Source organism: Homalodisca vitripennis, chromosome 4 (assembly GCF_021130785.1).
Source record: "Homalodisca vitripennis isolate AUS2020 chromosome 4, UT_GWSS_2.1, whole genome shotgun sequence".
Taxonomy (NCBI): domain Eukaryota; kingdom Metazoa; phylum Arthropoda; class Insecta; order Hemiptera; family Cicadellidae; genus Homalodisca; species Homalodisca vitripennis.
This window is the reverse complement of record NC_060210.1, coordinates 201,233,691-201,255,634: the sequence shown is the minus strand read 5'-3', so window position 1 is coordinate 201,255,634 and position 21,944 is coordinate 201,233,691. Positions and strand designations below refer to the sequence as shown.

General features: G+C 34.9%; 1 protein-coding gene across 2 annotated transcripts in view; it reads right to left on the bottom strand.

The window, feature by feature from the left end:
* LOC124360902 (organic cation transporter protein-like) overlaps window positions 1-21,944 on the bottom strand; it is a 90,850-nt gene that overhangs the window by 1,980 nt on the left and 66,926 nt on the right. For both annotated transcript variants that reach the window (XM_046814892.1, XM_046814893.1), the window contains exons 4-11: window positions 19,699-19,802; window positions 19,028-19,182; window positions 18,724-18,892; window positions 17,958-18,105; window positions 16,864-17,059; window positions 15,715-15,846; window positions 13,233-13,423; window positions 11,148-11,287 (exon numbers count right to left, since the gene is read on the bottom strand). In XM_046814892.1, coding sequence (XP_046670848.1) covers window positions 11,148-11,287; window positions 13,233-13,423; window positions 15,715-15,846; window positions 16,864-17,059; window positions 17,958-18,105; window positions 18,724-18,892; window positions 19,028-19,182; window positions 19,699-19,802 — 1,235 coding nt within the window. The remainder of the gene's footprint in view (window positions 1-11,147; window positions 11,288-13,232; window positions 13,424-15,714; window positions 15,847-16,863; window positions 17,060-17,957; window positions 18,106-18,723; window positions 18,893-19,027; window positions 19,183-19,698; window positions 19,803-21,944) is intronic.

The window sequence follows — 21,944 nt, the reverse complement described above, 5'->3', positions numbered from 1 at the left end:
CTATTGACCATTTTCCCTGCAGTTACTGTGCTGAAAACACTAGATTTGTCCATTCTGTCAATATTGTTAACAATAAAAAATTTCTTATCTCTGTACAAGAGAAGTGCCCTCCAGGTCAGATTTAGATTTATAATAATATACACATTTGGTTTGTAATAACTTTAATAACTAAAACTAAATTATTCTTCGTTGGCATATTAAAAATTATAACATGAGTTCAACGTAGAACAGTAAATCTTCTCTAGAACTCCAAACTGAAGTTTTGTAAGGGGATCTAAACCTTCCAATAATAAATAAATTTGGCATACTAAATGTATAGATCAGTTAAAACACTGGACCTTGTAACTCTGACAAAATGAACTGTTCCAAAGTACAGATACAAGGCTGACCTTGTCTGAGAGTAAACCTAAACCTCTCTACAGAACTCAGGCTGTATACATTCTTGGGGAACACTCTTCAATCCAAACTTTACAATCAGATATAGGAATTCTACTTTAACGACATATACAAATAAATAAAGATAATATCATGAATACTTTGAATGATGCTTTGCTTTCAAAATGGAAGATGCTTATACTGATTGCAACATTTTACTTTAAGGCAGACCACATCTGACCCCACTCACAGAATGCAAATTACTTAACATTGGCATGAAACACCTAATTTTGAGTTGTCTGTAACTCATTCTGCAGTTGTGAGTGTTTATGTTGCCAATGTATAAACTGTACATACATTGTTCAGAACTATTGTCTTCAGGAATGTCATGTTTATCTGTACTATGTAGTATTATCACACAGCACTCTCCATTAGTTACCTCATTTAAAGCAATAATACGTTTGGACTTTGAAACATTGTCAATTTCAATGTTTTCAAGAGAATGCTTATTTCATAATTGTCAAACTTTCTTCGTGAAATGCTTTGTGGACAATTCACAAAGAATTATATAATATATTTGGCATCGTAATAATTTCAAATCAAATAGAAATATAAATAAACACTTTCAGATCTGTCAACTTCTATTTGGTTAATCCTATATATTCTCCACTGCCTTGTTATTCTAATTCAATAAATTGTGTCTCCTACTTGACCAATCCACCTTCTAAATTTCTCCAACCTCCAAGTTTATTCAGAATCAAACTTCCCAAATTTGTAGCCCCCTCTGCCCATGGGTCCAGTGCCCTATATGGTCTCTGAAACGCACCTTACTCTTTAATTAACCTTTAATATCTACTTGGCCCACATATTTTTATTACTCTTATTCTGGTTGTTATCAATTCCAAAATTCTCCTAGACTTTGGAGAGCCCAAATGACTCTTCAGCCTCTGCGTTGCCACAGCTTAACCCACCATCTTATTCATGTTGGCCTTTATAATAACTCCAGCCCTTCAGTCCTTGTGGAACCACATTTTCTGGAACCTCTCTCTTTTAATACAGAGCTGACTTCTAAAAGAGTTTTAGATCTTTAGTATTAGATACCAGTAGATTCATGAAGAGCTGGCGGTCTCAGGTACTGGTAATTCCGAAGGTTAGAGATTTCCTGAAGCTGAAATCATCTAAAGAGTCTTTTAAGAATATCATCACAATATGGTCTTTTAAGAATTTAAAAGAATTCAGAGCAAAATGTTTTCAAGATCATAGACGGTTTCACCAGATCATAGAAAAAGTTGTTCCAAAGATTAGATGCTTCCAAACTCTGGGGTTTCCAGAGACACATCAACACATATGTGAAAACATCAAAGGCCACGCCTTTAAGAGTCTGGGAGGTCCATTAGCTTAAATATGCTCATATGATATCTCTCAGATTTCATGTAGTCCCTAGTCAAGTGTTTCCAGTGACACATTATATTGCCAGTGCCTAGGTTAGCTGGAAAGATCTAAAATATAGTTTTTGTGAACAATAAAACTCTGCAAAAGTAGAGACATAAATTGTGGAATAGTGAACTTCAATGACAGTGCTTTTGGGAAATACATTGCAGTTTCTTCGCTTGTATCACAGTGGTTCTCAAACTTTTTACTTCAAGCCACCCTGTATAATCCAGCTTTAAGCCAGGCCTCCTACATGTAAGCGTATTATATATTTTAAGTGAGTCGCTTTCGACAATTTACAGTCAATTTTATTTAGTTGACCTGTGAGTACATCATGGTCAGTACTGTAGCAACTGTGTAAATGTGCTCTTCACAATTTTAAATATTATAGTGGTAAAATTTTGATTTTAATAGTGGTTTTTTTGTATCAAAGTGTTCAGTGAGTATGTATAGTTGTTATTATACAAACAATTTGGATTAATAACTGCTTATAAGGACAAAAATAACATTTTTACTCAAAAACTTTAAGAATTTCAGGACCGATTTGGGAGTAGATTGCATGATTGATAGGAACTCTAGACACCTGCAGCCACTTGACCCTTGCACTGACTGATAAGATAAGCTAATCTCCTGCAGCCAACTATTCTACATATTTTGTTGGTATCACCAATGAATTAATTTTGACTGGAATGTCCTTATAAATGAACAATTTGGAAATTCCCCATTTAAACAAATCTTAGTTTTGTAATTTTCCAAGCATTACTCAGGACAATTAATAACAACTACTATTATTAAAATAAACACTGTTCAGGACTAACATTGAAGGAATCAAACACTACATAACTCAGCTCAATAATACTTTATTTTTGAGCTCTTTTCAAGTTAAAAACTGAATAAAAGTTAATTTTCACTGAATAAATTGACACCACATATGGTGGCAACTGGAAGTAGTGTTGACTGCTGACATCTCACATTTTCCACACCTGACCTACATAACAGCTGATGAGTATACAAAGCGCTGCTTCCACACTAACTTCGTTAAACAACTCTTATTGACATATTTTAACATCAGACAATTGCTACTCAACTTAGACATATAACCAAGATGCCTCAATTTACTGAAGGAGATTTTGTTTTCGCTAAAATAAGAGGTTATCGACACTGGCCAGGAAAAATAATGGAAGTACTTGAACCAATGAAAAGTAACACTACTAAATACAACGTTTCTTTTTTTGGAGACAATACAGTGGCTGAAGTAAAAGATTCTAAAGTCTTCCCTTATAAGGAAAATGTCCATAAATACGGAATCCCATTAACAAAAGATGGCATAAATAAAACATTTAACAAGGCCCTAAGTGATGCTGAAGCAGCTCTTGAAGCTACAATAGTTGCTAAAAGGGCTATAGAGCCCTCGGAAAAACAAACTGAATTTTCAGACCAATCTGTTTTTAGCTTGGAACTCAACAACAGCAATCACATCAGTACATCGGACCTTAATAACACACTAGAAAATATACAAGCAAAGATCTTAAATACTAACAACACTGACCTTGAGACAATTACCATATTGGCTGCAGAGGCTGGAAATGCGTTGCTAATTGAAAATAATAATCTCAAGCAGGAACTATACAGTTTAAAACTAACAAACTCTAATTTGGCACAGATGATTAATAAACAAAATAACACTGACGAAGTTAAATATCAGGTAACAATTGAAGAGTTGGAAAATAAAAATGTATCCTTAATTAATAGGATTGAAACTCTAAATGAGACGATTGGGCAAATAGAAAAACAATTGGTTAAAGAAAAAATGCTTAGAGATGAGCTAACTTTAACATTTGAAAACTATGAAAAAAATCAATCAGACATGATTAAAGAATATCAACTCAAAATAAATGAACAATCTAATATCATAGCATCACTAGAAGGATTACGGGAAAAACATAACGAAGAAAATATCAAGGAGCTATCAGACTGTGGGATACAAACAGACCCTCAGCCTGAGACAAATATCCCCGATACCAACCCGCTGCCAATATTGTCCCCCAACTCTTATCTGTTGACTGAACTGACACAACTAAAGTTAAGGCAAGATAAAATGGAATATCTGATTGAGAACATGGAAACACAATCAGGAACACATTATTCGGGCAGTCTTGACAATACATTCAAAATAGCTAAATGCTCAAAACCAAACCAAACAATAAACAGCTTTGGAAAAGTAAGGAATGCAAAAAATTTTTTCAGCATTTCCCTTAAAGCTTCCAAATACAGAGACGAATGCCAAAATCGTACTGAAAAAATTCCTCAAAGTGGTCTAGGTGTTATTTTAAGCGGTAAACACCAAGAAACAAAGAAAGCCTCAATCCCGCAAAACAAAACATCCAGCTACCAAGACTGCAAAAGAAACATCTTTAAAGAAACCAAAACAAACAACTTTGTAAAAAGAAAACCTCCTATGAATGCAGTAAATCGTCCCGAGGACCAAACTATTGAAGATTTTTATGATCAATACATAGAACATTTCATTAATCTAAACCAAGACCCTCAGACAATGGAGAAAACCCCAGGACCAATTTATTCCCCAAAGGAAGACATCATAATCCAAAATAATAACTGTTTTTTTAGAGGAGATTCAAAATCACAAAATTAGAAGAAACTACTTAAAATCTTAATCTTCTAACGACACAATAAACCCTAATCAAGAACTAAATCAAACACTTAAACTACAGTCCAAAAAATGTAACAAATCCCAACTGATACTTCTACACCAAAACACACAGGAAGTCTCAAATAAAATAAATAGACTGCAACATCTGGTAGAGGAAACTAAACCAGATGTAATAGTTTTGTCAGAACATGGTCTAAAATCCAATCAAATAATTAACACCGTCATGTTTCCGAGTTTCTCCCTTAAAGCTCACTTTAGTAGAATAGAACTCCGGAAAGGTGGTGTATGTGTTTATGTAAATAATATTCTTGAGAACTACACAGAAACCATAGACATCTCCCAGTACTGCAAAGAGCTCATATTTGAAGCAGTTCTCGTAAATATTAAACTAAAAAAATACAATTTGTATATATTAGGTACTTACAGATCACCTGACGGCAATCTGGAAGAAGCACTCAATGCCCTCTCAGAACTCATTGAGAAGACAAAAATTGAAAACTCCCCACTTATAATTATGGGGGACATAAATGTGGACTTACTAAAACCAAATAGAAAAAATCTTATGCTAAATGAGACCCTTGCTATGCACAACATAGTCAGACTCCCGCTTCCTCCAACAAGAATCACTTCCCTCTCAGAAACTTCTATTGACTGGATTTGCACTAACATGAATACTAATCAGCTTACCACTAAGGTAATTGACGCTGGGCTGTCAGACCACACCGCCCAAAGCTGTGCTGTCAACTGCAATCCGAATACAAGCACTCAATTCCGAATCGGACGTTGCTTCAAGAATAATAACCTGCAAAATCTTAAATACCTGCTTAGCAAAGAGAAGTGGCAAACTGTTCTTTCCACCAAAGATGCAGAAGAAGCTTTTAAAATATTCCTTAACATCGTGAACATTGCACTAAATTCAGCGTGCCCTCAGAAGAAAATAAAAATATCTCATAAACAAAAACTTAAATTTCTATCTGATCCTGAAGCCAATAAACTTAAAAATGAATATTTAAAAGCACTCAGAAAATTTGAAATTACAGGAGACGTAAATGACAAACAATTAATGTCTGAACATAAAAAGACATATGACCTCCATCTAAAACTACTGCGGAAGCAAGCAAGTTCAGACCACATACAGAATTCTGAAAATAAATCAAAAGCAATGTGGGAGATAATTAATTCATCATGGTCCAAAAAAGAAACTAACATGAAACGAATTCATTTGGAAGTAAATGGAAAGCAAATAAACAAAGTGACAGATGTTGCTGAACACTTAAATACATTTTTCACAAGTATTGCAGAAAAAACACTACTACCACAGAAAAATCTTAAAACTAAAAACGTATTAATGAATATACCTCAACCTCCACAGTTTTGTAGTTTTCAAGATACAAGTGAAAAAGAAATCAAGAAAATCATAAACCAGCTAAAAACAAAAAACTCATCCGGAATGGATGAAATCTCATCTAAAGTCCTTAAACTCTGCTGTAATGAACTAGTACTCCCTTTAGTTGATGTAATTAATAAATCCTTAAATACTGGTTATTTTCCCTCCCAGCTTAAAACTACAAAGGTCTTCCCAAAATTCAAATCTGGAAATACTAACGAAGCAAGCAACTACCGACCAATATCTCTTGTATCGACCTTCTCCAAAATTTACGAGAAAGTTGTTTTAAACAGACTTTTGAACCACTGCACAGAACATAACCTACTCAGCGATTCCCAACATGGTTTCACCAAAGGAAAATCTACTACAACAGCAATAGTCCAAATGGTAGAGTCTTTGGTTGATGGCTTGGAGGAAGGAAACCTGACGACTGCAATCTGTCTTGACTTTAGTAAGGCATTCGACTGCCTGGATCACCAGCTAATAATTAAAAAACTAGAAACATTGGGACTATCAGGCATAGTTAAAGAATGGTTTATAAGCTACCTGAAAGGCCGCACTCAATTGGTAGAACTAAGACATACATAAAATGGGACCGTCAAAACAGCAAGCTGTAAACCGAGGTGTTCCTCAAAGATCAGTAATGGGCCCGGTACTCTTCATTCTCTTCACAACTGATCTCCCCCAACAACTCGGAAATACTTGTAATACTATAATGTATGCTGACGATACCACCCTGGTATTTAAAGAACCAGAAACAGAAAGTCTAGAAGTAGCTTCCTATGTAACCTTGAACATGGCTTACCAATACTGCCACAATAACGACCTTGCAGTTAACACAGCTAAAACCACTCAAATAGCTTTTGGAAGAAAAGCTGACAAAGTCCCAAACCTACCAGATGTAAACAAACAAGATGAAGCTAAATTCTTGGGCAAGAACCTCTCTTGGACGCCTCAAGTGGATAATTTATGCACAAAGCTTAGCTCCAGCCTCTATGCGATGAAACGGATAAAGGATACAACAGATGAGAGAACAATTAGGGTGGCATACTTTGCGCTTTTCGAGTCACACATAAGATACGGACTGTTAACCTGGGGTGGAACTTCAACCACTAACATGCAAAAGGTTCTCAAGAAACAGAAAAAAGCAATCAGAATTATGGCGGGACTGCAAAGACTCGACAGCTGCAGAGAAGCTTTTAAATCACTTGGACTTCTTACTGTTGTCTCTCTCTACATCGAGGAAGCTGTGATACATGCAATAGCAAAAACCCCTACTAGAAGAGGCGAAGTTCACCAATATAACCTAAGAAACATCACCCAGTACAATCTTCTAGCACACCGAACGACTCAGTTTGAGAAGAAACCGTCATACATGGGAACCAAACTTCACAACCTCCTACCTCCAGATCTGAGAAGCAAGAATGAAAGAGAGCTACCACCTGCATTACACAAATGGCTTATCGAACGTCCATTTTATTCGATGGAAGAATTTTATCAACAGATTTTTGACTTTTAATGTATTTAAAAGTTATTTTCTTGTTACTGTTATTATTGTAATTTGACTTAAATACTATTCTCAAAGAATATGTAAATTAAAGAATTTTGATTGATTGATTGATTGATAGTTAAGATTTGCACATTCTGTGCATGCTACATTAGAGTGTAATAGGGCAATAGGTTTAATCGTAATCAAACAACAAATTGTATACAACAAATTACAGCCTATTATTTATTTATTTCAGCTACTACAGAACATAATTGTTATTTTTGTAACTCAAAGTAATAAAAATAAAAATAGGCTTCAGTGTGAAGGATGTGCTTGTTTCTCTTTGCGCATAGTTTGTCGAAACGCTATGTCAGTTGTGATAAAGCTACTCTGAGTTCCTTGGTCAAATCCAGTCTTGAGCGATATTTACTCTTCATGGCAGCTAGAGCAGAAAACCCAGTTTCACAAGAACAAGTGGTGACAAATGGAGTGAGTATTTTCAATGCCTTCTCACTCAAAATTTGGGGTTCTTTTTGTACACCAATCCAGAAGGATGTGAGACAAGATTCCTTAAACTGAAATTGACTGTTTTAACGACCACATGTAAAATTAAATCAAGTTCTGGGGTTATAACTTTTGCTGCAAAAGCCTCTGTATGAATTATGCACTGTGTCCATCTAGCTTCTGGAGCTACCTTTTGAATCAACCCTCGAAGTCCAGTGTACTTTTTTGACATAGCCCTAGCTCCATCCATGCAAACTCCTGCACATTTGATCCAAGAAATGTCATTATCCTTCAAAAATTTATCAATCGTTCGAAAATTGATTTCACCAGTGGTATCGGCTGAAAACATCTCACAAAAAGGTAACTTCCCGCATCACCTCACCATCGACGAATCTTACATAACATAAATTAACAAGCAACTCTATAAAGATCGGTAGTTTCATCAACTTGAATGGCAAAATGGGAATTTTTCATCTTTTCCATTAATTGTGTGTGAAGATCTTCTGAAATATCAGCTACACGTCTTGATACCGTATCATTTGACACTGGTATGTCCATCAACTATTCTCTAATCTTAGTTGAAACTGTATCAATTGCTGCTGGTAATATTAGGTCTTCTCAAATAGTGTGCAGTTTTTCCTTCTAAGCGATTCTGTGAGAGATCTGGTAAGATGTCAACAAAGACTTTGAAAGTACACTTGTAATGTTAGAAAAAGCATTTTTTTTTTAGATCTAAATGCTTTGCTTGTAATATTTCCATGATTAATGTCAATATGTCTGTTTAGTTTGATAGGCTTCATGCTGTCAGAGGCCAGGACGGCTAGACAGATTACACACTGGGCCTTTCTTGGTCATTTATGATTGTTTTTGTAAAACCTAGTGATAAATAACTGTCGGCATACTTGCACACTTTGGCTATGCTTGGTCCTCTTGGACATGGAGAAGGAGTGGCTACACATGCCAGGATCCTCATTTTGACCTTCACCGTCACTGACACTACTTGTATCTGCCTTCACTGATGCGTCTCCACTTCCACCAAAGTTACAAGACATTTTTTCATTTCTACTGAAATATATAGACTTGTACTCAACCAAAAAACTTACCTAAAACCAAAGTATCTATGAAAATAACCACAAAACATGGGGAACTGTACTAACTACAGTAGACAGTCACGGTCGTACTTCACGAGGTTTTGTGAAACCACAAAACATGGGGAACTGTACTAACTACAGTAGACAGTCACGGTCGTACTTCACGAGGTTTTGTGAAACCACAAAACATGGGGAACTGTACTAACTACAGTAGACAGTCACGGTCGTACTTCACGAGGTATTGTGAAACCACAAAAACCAGACATGTAAGGTGCTAGCTACCACAGATCATATTCACAAAAAATTCAAAATGAGATTATATATATGGTGGTTATATTATATGGTGAAGTTGTTCAAAGAAAGAATTATTGAAAGATTGTAAAAAAGCAAAAGCTTACATTTAATGGTCGATGAAACAGCAGATAATGCTGCAAAAGAACGGCTTTCTATCGTATTGCGGTTTTATGATGAGAATCAAGAAAAAATCAGATAGGAATTTGTATGCCATGTTGAGCTGAAATCTCAAGATGCCCCTATAATCGCTATTACAATACAGAGTGTTTTAGTTGGTCAGTATCTTTCAACAGAGAACTGTGTTGGATTTTAATTTGACGTATGTTCTACAGTGGCTGGAAAAGAAGGTGGTTCAGGCCATTTTGAAGAAAAGGTACAAGAAAGCTTTATTTTTCCATTGCTCAAGCCACAAACTAAATCAAGTGGTCAATGATGCTATTAAACTATTGAAAATAAGAAACTTAATTGCAACAGTTAAGGATACAATATCCCTTCTTTCATAAGTCACTACACTTTGACTCCTAATCTATCAAAACTCTGTCAGACCAGATGCTGTGAGAAATAGAAGACCATTAGAATTTTTCAGACAGCATCCTTGAAATAGTCAAGACACTATAATATCTCTCTGTCATAGTAGACTATGCTACAAGTTAGTTACTAATCCAATTTTCATCATAGGTTGAAAAAAGTACTCCGCAATTTTGGAACCTGTTGTGAACGTTCTACAAGTAAAAGTATAGATTTGATTATAGTGAGGAAACATATTGGTGAAATTCTTGATGTTATCAAGAAGGGTCAATAGGAAATTGAGCATTTTCTGATGAAGTACTTTTAAAATCACATGATATCGCGAAGAAAGTCGGCATTGAGTTAACAGTTCTACGAATTGTTCAAAGCAATACTCAGAAGTAATACATCTGAGACTGCGAGTGAATACTGGAGATGGACCGTTGATCATCGCTTATCTTGACTCCTTAACTTTATCATTGAATTGTTCCATGAAAATACACCTGCTTTTGCTTTATCCCCTCTTAATCCTTTTTACATGATAAAAATTACTTCAAAAGATTTGGGAAAGAACACAATCTTTCATGGAGTTTTATAGCGTAATGTATAATTAGATTTGTGGAAAAAGTCTATGGAAAAAGAAGGATTCCACAGGAGACAAATTATAGGATATTGAAGTGACTGCACTTTTGAGGCTAATATTTTTCCCTGCAACAAGGTTTGCACTCCTCACTTTAAGTGCTTTCCACTTAAGCAATATGGCTGCTGTATGATCTTTCAGTACCCTCTGAAGGATACAGATCTGGCTGAGAAGTAAAGTGGGACAGATTGACTGGGTTGTGTTTGACGAGCATTCATCGGAAAAATCAGGACTGGATTAAATAAGTTTTCTACAAAACCAAGGACAATTATACTAGTATAAGATATGTGGCTAGAATAAAAAAATTGTCAGGCAAATAATTGTAATAACACAATGATAAAGCACTGTTATAATTATACATAATTTTCTTACAATTTTGGTTTCATTCGCCTTTTCTGTGCTAAAATGTTATAACCTGAACCACCATGGACTGCACCCCCCCCCCCCCCCCCCCACCTAGTTTTGATCCTCGGTACTCCCTCAGTTCTCTCCAGTTTGCTTTGTCTGACTTTCTATAGGTGCAACTTTAAAAATAATTTCCAGCTCATACACCAGTCTAATCTTATAAAAATAGAATTGAACCACTGAAGGGCATTTTTTACTAAAAATTTATCAATTGTTCGGAAATTGGTTTCACCGTTAATAGCAATGTTGATATCTCTGGGATATTAAATTTCAATTCTTGAGTACTTATTAAATGTGAATCAATGACTATAATTACTCGTATTAATAGTTGATGACAGTAAACTGTTACAGACCTGGGATTTGTTCGCTCCACATCTTCTATAGTGTTAGGCAGAGGTCCGTCGCCTGTGTCCGGGATACTGAACATGACCAGTGCGGAGATAAGAGGTGCACCAGACACCACACACAGCGGCAGCCACTTGTTGATAGACGCCTGTGCATTCAACATTCATGATTCAAGATCTTTATTCGTAAACGCAAAATACATATCTACATTCCGTGTCAAATACTAAGAACTAAATCTAACCTAACAAATCTTTTACACATTAAATAGCATTTATCAATAAATTGTGTCTTCAGTTTTTGTTTAAATAAATGTAAATTGTGCTCATTTTTAATATCCAATGGTAATTCATTGTATGTTTTTGCACCCAAGTGGTATGAAACCCTCTCCAATGCGCTGGTACTATGTGTAGCCACAGATATGAGCTCTCTTGATCTGGTCGGATACTGATGGTATCCACTGCTTACAAAAAGCTTTAGATTACCCTTAACAAGAAAGCATAGCTCGTACCCCACCAGACATGCCAGAGAAAGGGTTATCAATTCACCGAAAAGAGGTTATAAGTCTTGAATCTCCTATGTCCTGAGATGATTCGCAGACACCACTTCTGGAGGACAAACACTATATTGAAATTTACCACATTAGATTGACCCCAGAACATAAATCCGTACCTCAAAATCGATTCAACATAGAAAAATGTACTGTCCGTAGAACATCTTGGCTACAGACTTTGGTGAGAAGGTTGAGAGCAAATCCAATGGTTCGAAGCCTTTTGCAGACGTGTTCCAAGTGGCCGCTCCATGTGAGCATATTGTCGATATATAAACCCAGAAATTTAACTGAAGTTTCTTGCTTGACTTCCTTGCTTCCCAGTTTAATAAGATCCTGTATATTAATTCACACGTTGTCACGCATTTGTCACACGTCAAAATAAGTAATGATTCTTTTTATAAAAAATGTTTGAAACACAACTAATTAGAGTTAAAACATATTATTTTACTGAGCACGATCTATGTATGTTTTACTCACACCCTGTCTATTGCCTTTGATCATCATCATTTTCTATTTCATTCTTGAGCTTTGTATCATTGGCCATAAATTTTCCTCTTAATTTTTACACTTTCCTGAATGCCTAACAGAATTAAAAGTAGTTTCTTTACTAGAAGAAGGACAAACGATCCCTCTCAAACTACGATCCCATTTCTGTGGGTCACAGTTTTCTAAAATATTGAAACTATGTGTAAAAATAACGTGTTTGAAACATAGTGGCAGTATTTCATCAAGCCAGTTTATATTTGTTCTTGAATATCAGCAATAACAATTTTTAAATATGCTGTAAGTTACATGAGATTTTCTAGTATTTAAAAATAATTTTTAAACAAGAATTTGGATATAAATTTTGTATTTTTTAAAATTAAGTGTTATTTAACCTTTTGGAAATTTTTCCTGCCTGGAAAGGTAATATATATAAAGTCTAAGCTCTAGTATTAAAAGAAGAAAGTGTTTGGTATTTTTTACATTATTAATGTTTTTTTTCTGATAATTAAAATACTCTTATTTTATTTCAACAAAGCATCTCTACTAAAGTTATGTAGCCATTTATCTCTGTATGTCACTTGATAATTTTGCCAAACTCTTTCTATTCTGTTTTTGACCAAATTTTTTATTGCTATATTTGCATAATGAGGGACAATAACAACACAAAGTGGAACACTAAATCAAAACAAAAAAATCTAAATATATGTTAAAAAACAATATGTATCTAATACTATGAAAAAACATAAACCTTTTTTAGAAAAACATTGATTTTGGTTAAAATTTGAAAATCATGATTAAGAAAGTTGAAATAAATTATGAAAAGACCTGAGATAGATCCCTGAGGCACACCACAAGTTAAGTTTAATTTAAGTATGCTGTGGTTATAAATTTATATTGCTCTCTCTCTCTCTATATATATATATATATCTCAACTACAATCAGTGAGTTGTGATGGTAAATTGAATAATACAGACAATTTAAGTGAATGTAATGCCATTTTGGTGTTAATTATTTACAAAATCAGAGTAATGGTGTAACGTGGCTTAGAAATACTCACAGTTGGTCCGACCAATGGAGCGGTCGTGTTTCCTAACCTGGCCATCAGGTTGGCCACACCCATGGCAGATCCCCTGAGGACTGTGGGGATCAGTTCCCCAGAGAGCAGAAAAACTGCGGGGAATGCCACCGACATAGCAATCAGCGAAAGGAGACCCAACAGCCGACGTTGCCAGTCATATGGGCTGTCACCTGGTTAATGTTATAAATTAGTAATTTGTGAAATAGCAAGATTCCCATACACCTAAAAGTAATAAAGAAAGGGATAACAATATAATGGAATGGAATTCAGTGAAAATAGAATAGCTGGACAATCTCTGTGGTATATAAGGCAATGATCAGAAAACTATTATAGCTGAAGGTATATTTTGATAAGTTTATGATCTGTAATAATTTTCAGCTATGTGTTATACTTTGTTACGGAAACAACACTAGTTATTATCCGTATTTGTAAATAATTTTGTTTACAATAATGAATACTAAAAATACTATGCACAAAGCCTATTCACACACTGTTTATTAATGAAAACTTATTTATCAAGTTTCATGAAGCACGGAGTTGTATGAGTGTTACAATGTGTTACAACACAACGCTGATTTAGGAGACTAAGTAAATCTACCTGTTATTTAGTTTTCCAAGTACAGTATTATTGTACTAACATAGTTTTAAGATAAGTTACTTATATCACCACCTATCACACCATATGAGATAGCACATGTGTGTTTAACACAAGAACACAAGTCTCAATTAGTATAATTTATCTACAGAAAAAAATTTATGGGGATTTAATAGAAATGGAAACCCTAAAAAACTATATTATGTTTTCCAATTTTCCAATGTTCTAGAAAGATGAAATTCGACACACGTGCCACATGACTAAATAATTAAAAAGAACTCTCTTAAATATTAACCACCCATAAGAGCTGAAATAGAGTTGCAACCTAGAAGAACCAATTTCCTTTGTTTAAAGGTTGTTATTGATGATGGAAGGTTTGAAAGGATCGTTACATGTTACAAAATGTATAACACAACGTTTCAAGAATTGAAATTTATCCTCTTTGTCATGTGGGGGGACAGACAATTAGTACATAAGTGTTAGAACTTGCAGCATGGGACTGCTACTAAAATTATGAATTAAAAAAGAAAACGAAGGCATCGTCACTGCTCAGAATCAAAGGCAAGAGCACAGGCACACGTCACACCAGCACAGGTGAAGGTGGGACACTAACATATTTGGATAAACAACAATATATTTACTGTCTCCATACTTGTACCAGTTAAATATGAATTTTGCTCTTAGAGTAACCATGTGTTCTTTTGTTGACAGTGTGAATCTGCTCATGAAAACATTTACTGTCCATGATGTAGCACTCTTACAAGCAACATCAACTGTTGTTATTATTGTTTGCTATTTATTTATTTACACAATGTGAACTGAACCGTGGAAGATGGAGTGGTTCCCCTTAGAGCATCTTCTCAAACAAATATCCCAATGACTGCTGGAGAGCAAAGCATCAATGTATTTCAGCACACACATTAGTTAATGCTGAAATGTAGTTATTGGAGACAAGACGATAACAAGTAGATGAATAATGAAGAAGATGTACGTGGTCAGCAGAGTTTGAGGATGGACGGCAAGTCTAGATGAGTGAAGCGCCTAGGGAGGATCGTCTAGCTATGGTCTGGGGCGTCTCAGGTTGTGCAGTGGAGCAGGGCCTTCACGGGGAGACCAGGCCCTGATGTGATCCCACTCTGAGGAGTCAGCCGAGTCATAGAAGTGCCGAGCTTGCACCTTGATGTAGTCGCCAGTGTCTGGTTGATAAGGGAGCGCATCATGACAGTGTTCCGAACAAACCAAAGGGAGATAGAAAACAAACAGCCCTGTGTTGGGATCTAGAAGTGAAGCAAGAGACATGAAAGCCACTCGGCCAGTCTGAATCCTGCGGGTTGCAGCAACATTTGCAGAGAGCCAACTCCGAGGTACTTTGTTGACGTAATCCATCGAAGTCTTCACACAATGTATTTAGTATATGCTCAATATTGTAATGGTTGATCTGTTGGAAATAAAATGCTATTTAGCTTGAAGTTGTCAATCGTGTGTTGCATAATGATTGGCCTGTCCTATGTCATGAATATGGGTATACAAGAGGATGGTCACCTGTAGGACTCCAACTTGTTCTCCCTACCTATGTTTGTATTTGTCTTCACAAATCACAGTATTTCAACCAATAAAACAAAAGTTATAATTGATTTCTTTCATGATTATTCATAGTGTTTTTTTCTTTATTATAGTCAAATCATGTAAATAATAAATAATTGTACTGTAATCACAAAATATGTCATATGAACTATTTTGAGGAATGAGCTAATTTATTACATTTATTACTGAATGGTCACAATGTATGGTAACAATGTAGGCATTGTTGTGTAGACCACGCAAAACATACAAAACTATAGAATAAACCATTCAGGTAACACTCACCAACATCGTAGATGGGAATCAAGATAGAGAACAGTGCTGCCAACAAGTGAGCAATAATAATCACTTTCTTCTTTCCAAACTTCCTCACCAGGAATATCGTCATAATATTCCCAGGAATTCCCCCAATTAGACCTGGAACAAATAAAGCATAAATCTGTAGAGTTGTAGTAAAAAGATACATGTTCTTATATCCATCCACCTTAGAATTTCACACATTAAAGAATTTCCTGATTATAAAAATCATAAAACCAAAAGTTGTATAGTATTTAAATACTTCCTGCTGTTTACTTATGAATGAGTTAGTGCTTTTAGCTATGCTGTTGAGTATCTTTTGGAGAAACTGTCCCCCTGTACAGGTATGATCCAGTTACATCTCCTGGTCTGGAGCAAGCTGTTGTCCCAGAAGACCATTAATTGTAAGACAGTATCCTTCCGGTTACTCTGACCTTGAGGTGTCACCTCTCTGCGTCTTGGTGAGATACACTGTCTCTGTCTGCTTATGCTAGCATAATATTTCACTATGATAGAAAACATTGCTTCAAGTTCTGCCAAGTTGATCATCCTTTATCCACGACTGCTGGTCTGATACGGAAAGCCTACGCTTATGATATAACGGGATACACCAAAACAGAATAGTTTTTGGTGATTTAAAAATAATCACATTTCATTGAAGATTGATTTGCACCCTAACTGTCCTGAAATATTAGAAAATGTTGAAATGTGTGTGTTCCTGCATAAACCAACAAAAAATTTTTTTTTATTCATTAAAAGTTACAGATAATATTTTAGACTGTACAAACTGGAGTTTAAATAGAAATCAACATGGAGCGATGAAAATGCCCTGAGATGTGGAAATTCAAATACTGGCTTATTCATCCAATATTGTCCATTGCTTGGTAAAACATGATGAAAAACAACTTTATCAGTCTGCCAACAGTCATGACTAATGATTTTTATTTATTCCCAAAAATGTAAATTACTTGTAACCATCAAGATTTGAAGACATAAATAATAAAAAAGTATGAAGCGAGAAGAGCACTGAAAGAAGGTGTGGCTGTAGGAGGGGAGTACTCTAACTATTGGATGTAGTAACCCCAGACAACAGGCTATGTTTTTGACATTCTAGCGTGTATCTGGAAAGTGACGAACCTCCAACACCGACGTTGACAAAAGTGTTGCCTCCCAGTTGTGTCTGGTAGGCATTCATGGTGAAGAAGCTGAGGCCGGCACAGTACCACATGAGCCAGACAGCCAGGGTGTAGTGGCGCAGTCTAGGCGTGCGGAACAGATCACAGAAGCCGACTCCGCCATTATTGTTGAGCTTCTCATTGTCAGCCTTCACAATCTGGAACAAAATATCAACTTAGGGAAAATTTGAATAATTCATCTCAGAAATGAAAGCAAAACTTTTCCTTAGCTAATACTTACTTAACTCTATGTTAGATCTTCATTACTGTTGGACATGTTATTAGATCTCTTGGTCATTTTGTAAACATCAGCCTTAGGCTCTTGGTTATACCCTTAAAACTTAAAATTAGAGGCCAATCTCCTGTATCCTTAAGTAAAGGAAAGACATTACAACTAATAATACTTGTAATTTCATCTCTAACAGTAGCCTGTACTGAGCACCAAGACTATTATCCTCCCTCATTTTGTACCTCATAGTCCAATATGCTATGCTCAGCTAATTCCTTTGTTTTGCCACATAAACAACATGTAGGATTTACATTGTAGTGTCTATCCTGTGATAATGAATGATGGATGACCATGGTGATTAATTCAACTACCTAATTAGTTGCTTCTCAATGGAAAAATATTTAGATAGTGAAAATGAAGCCATTAACAAAAGTTTTTCAAAGTGTTGGTCAGGATACATCACCAAAGTTTGCAATGTTCCACTCTGGCAAAATGTTTTATTATCATTCTTATCACAGACAAAAGCTTACCATAGGATGGTTCTGGCCAAGTTCTAGATGGTCGTGCAATGCAAGCTTGAAGAGGGCTTACATATGTTCTGATTGGGAGATATATAAGTAGTTAACTGGTTTATTTTAATGTATGGTTTGGTTGTAAATTTGCTACTGTATTTATAGTATCAAATTCAAGTTCATTGTTGTTTTCTGATAATTTATCTGGAGCCAGGCCTACAAACTTCTCAAGGTCTTAGATCTATGCAGCAAGCAGGCTAGGGCTACACTTTAAGAAAGGGCTAAAGGTGTTTATGCCAGCACCAGCAACGATACCTGGACTTTATTTTTCTCCGTCATGGGGAGCATCTCAGTGTCAGCTGCTTGGGGGACTCCATTCCTCCGACGGATTACCTCCATCACTCGCTCAGCTCGCTTCTGTTGTCCTGTCGCCATCAGCCACTTAGGTGACTCTTCCACCAACCTGACCATTAAACAAATTGTCATTATTTTAAAAACACTATATACAAAAGCATTTGGTGTTTCAGGATTTGCTAAACATTTTCATAAACTTTTTTTAACTTTTACTGAATGAATTTGATAGGAGTGTATCATAAACTTACACTAATGCATGCAGTAACATCCATTTATACAATTTAAACTAAACTATTTTTTATGCCATACTACAAGAAAATAGTTACCAGCCTATTTCTTTATTAGTTACAAGTATGTAATAAAAGAATACTTCCTGGTGAAGAATTCTAGATTATATAATAATTTGGGCAAAGAGAATACTGTCTGCACTGGCAAGTAAACAAAGTAAGGCAGTAAGTACGCAATTTGTGAATGTTGATTTTATTTATTTTCTACAGATAGACAGGATACACTGAAATGCCTATGCCTTATTTAAATATCACTATAAAAGACATATTTAATGTTTTTATTTATTTGTCATTTGGAGTCAACTTTTCATTCAAAAATGACATCAGCATTAAAAATCTGGCCTTTTTGGCCTTTTTGTGTTCAAGATTTTTAAATTCTAAGGAGAACAGAATCAGGTTCATAGGTCATCTGATAAAATGAGATTGAACTGTTTATTTACCAACAGTACGGTAGAAATATGAGACAGAAAACAGAGAGAGCCATCTGAAGTTCCCTCCAGTCGCGGAGGAAGTAAGCGGCCAAGGCGAGGAGAGTCTGGCCCATGCCGAACGGAACTTGATGAAGGATTGTGATTGCTGGCCTCCATGGTCCAGCTCCAAGCTCACCACCTGCAGTAGTTTCAGATTTGTTATGTCATTTGAGGAATGTTTAATAAACAAATACTTTTTTATAAACTAAATTACATGTGCCATGAAATAATTTAAAGCAATAAACATAAGACAGACAAAATAGGTGATACTGACCTAGAAGGAAGCTGATGACAATGGTGCCTCCAAGAGCTAACCCCAACAGGAACCTGAAGAGGAGGAAGAGGGAGAACCACGGCACCACTGCGACTACGGCACTCATGAGGGGTTGTAGTAAGACCGCAAATACCAGAACAGGCTTGCGCCCTACCCTGGCTGACACAACTCATCATCAACTCATATTCTCTGTAAACTGATGTGGTATTGGTCACAGTATGATAACCTGTGTAATTTACCTGCATCATTCCAGTCCAATTTCAACATATTTTCTATGTGGATAAAAACAAATTGAGTCAACAGTTTTAGAAAAACTTTCTGCATACAAAATTTATTTTACTAAATGAGCAAAGTCTTTTTTATTCATTACTCTTAAATAATCCCAAACATAGTCTTTAGTACTGTGAAATTCACACTGAAACTAGTGGAATTCGTGAGAAACTCAGTTTGTGGATAAATAATATAGATAAATATAGATCCTAAAAGCAAAATCATCATTCTTCAAAATGATTGAGGACTTAATTATAAGAGACAAACTAATCTCCAACTGTGCTACTTTTGGTAGAGGTCACTAAATTGAGATGGTCCTAAAACATGTTAAATTTGATAGATAATTAGTTCTTCATATGTCTTACATATTAAAATAATAATCAGTATGTTGAAGAGCATACCTGTCAGCCAAGAATCCTCCAATGACATTCCCAGAGAAGACGCCACACATAAACGAGAACTGGGCCCACGTAGCTAGCAGCTCTCGATCACACACCAGGTTCCACTGGAAAATATAACCAAAGTTTATATTTTGAAATTTCCACCAACTCCTCACAGATAGTCCCCTTAGAAACTGAAGAGCCTTACTGGTTGAATGGGTAGAAGAACATATTATATTGCCCCATGTTGATGTGCATTGCTTAGCATTAATAACTTGAAGAATAATATTATTAGTGTCGTCCCATATGTTTTATGCACTGCATCTTATTCAGAAATTTGAATTCAGTATTGTACAGTATAACGTGTCTGAAACATTCAACAGGTCTCCCATAAATTACAACTAGGCTCCATTTCAACCTCTTGAGTCGTCATGTTTATGATAATGTGGTTGTTGTCTCAGTAGATGTTGTCAATTCTGTTGTCGTTTGCCATCAAGACATGACTATGTAATACCTTGCTGGCTCTTGGAACAGTTTAGGAGGCATCATAGGTCATAAATCACCATAATGACATCAGGTTCTCTGTTTTCTTGTCATTTTATGACTTTCAGTTCTAACACGATGCACTTGCTTTAATTTTAAGGAAAATACTCATTTAATGAAGAGTCTATGTCGTAAAGTTTATAGTATTATAGAACATAATTTTTAAACTTAAAATATTAAACTTAAATATAGTGTTAATGCAACTATTACATAAAAAATATTAAGAATTATTACTCATACCTTTTTTAAAAATCTTTTTATATTAATCCCACATAACTAATAATAAAACTTAGTTACATAGAAATTATATATGGATTCTATACATCTTAATACACATGGTGATAAACTCTGAACAGCATTGTATAAGTATGTTAGTCTTGATTAAACTAGATATAATTAGGTGTTCCACATGGTTGAAGTTTGGGCCCACTATTATTTTTATTATTTATAAATTATTTACCCCGTAAAGCCTGAAATATTTATTATTATTATTATTTTCTGACATTTATTCATACAAGAAAAATACTACACTGGTCTAAAATATTCTGCACAGTAATGCATCTCTGATTTGTGTTTACTATTTAATTAGTTTGAAAAAATTGCTTTGAATTGTGTACTGCCAAAACAAACATTTTAACTTACCGAACTAGTAATATTTAAATTAAGTTACAGACCTTTCATGCAAGGTATATTTAAAAATACAATATACTTTATCAATTTCTCTGCTTTTAATCCTCGAAATTTAAAAAATTTTTGTCAACAACTCTCTTTTTTTGCAAAAATCAAGATAATTAACTTATTTGTAGGAAGATAAAAGCAATAATGACATCTAATTGGTAGATTAATTCTTTTAAAAAAGGATCCCTTAATAATAAGTTACTTGACAACCTAAAAATGAGAATTGTCTCACAGAATTTGTCAGACAGGCTGAAATTAACTGTTTTTTTTATCAAATCAACTAATTTTAAATAAAACTATTTGAATATGTGTATGCGTGTGTTTATTGATATACTAACACTATAACCAATAAACTGTGTGAATCTTTAAAATTTAATTAAATTTCATAGTGATTTTAACTGGTTGAGTTGCTAGACAAGGGTATTTTTAGTTTATTTGTTAATTCAGTACAATTAATGACCTTGTTGTTTTATTCTGTATAGACGTGTCACATGTTGTGGAGGCAAAGTAACAATTTATGATAAGTAAAATAAATTAAAAAGTATGCATTCAATTTACTATATGATAAATACATTACAAACTGCAATAAACAAGTGTTTTGTCACTACAAATGTGTACAGTAGAGAAGATCTGTCTTAATTCATTTCTATTTATGGGTCTCCTGAAAACGTTTAAGGTAAAACAAACACAGAAACGTCAAGAACTAACAGCTCTGGTTATCACCACCATAAAACACTTCTACTATTTTAAACTTAAGAGTACAATGTAGATTTACTTTGTTTGGCAATGTCTTATAAGATAGCAGAAAAGCACACTGTAGGAAATAAGATAAACAATTCTTATTTGTGCTGAGGAGGTATCTGCGTGAAACGTCACATACTTAGTAAACTTGCTGTTTGCATTGTCGTGTCTTTTATTTAAAGTTGAAAATAAATTGTAAAGTTCATAGCCACTTCCAGTGATAAGAATAAGCGAATTAGTAGATTTAAAAAATATATAACAAAAGTAAATTTAAGAAAATTTGTAATTTGGCAATGCATAATAAG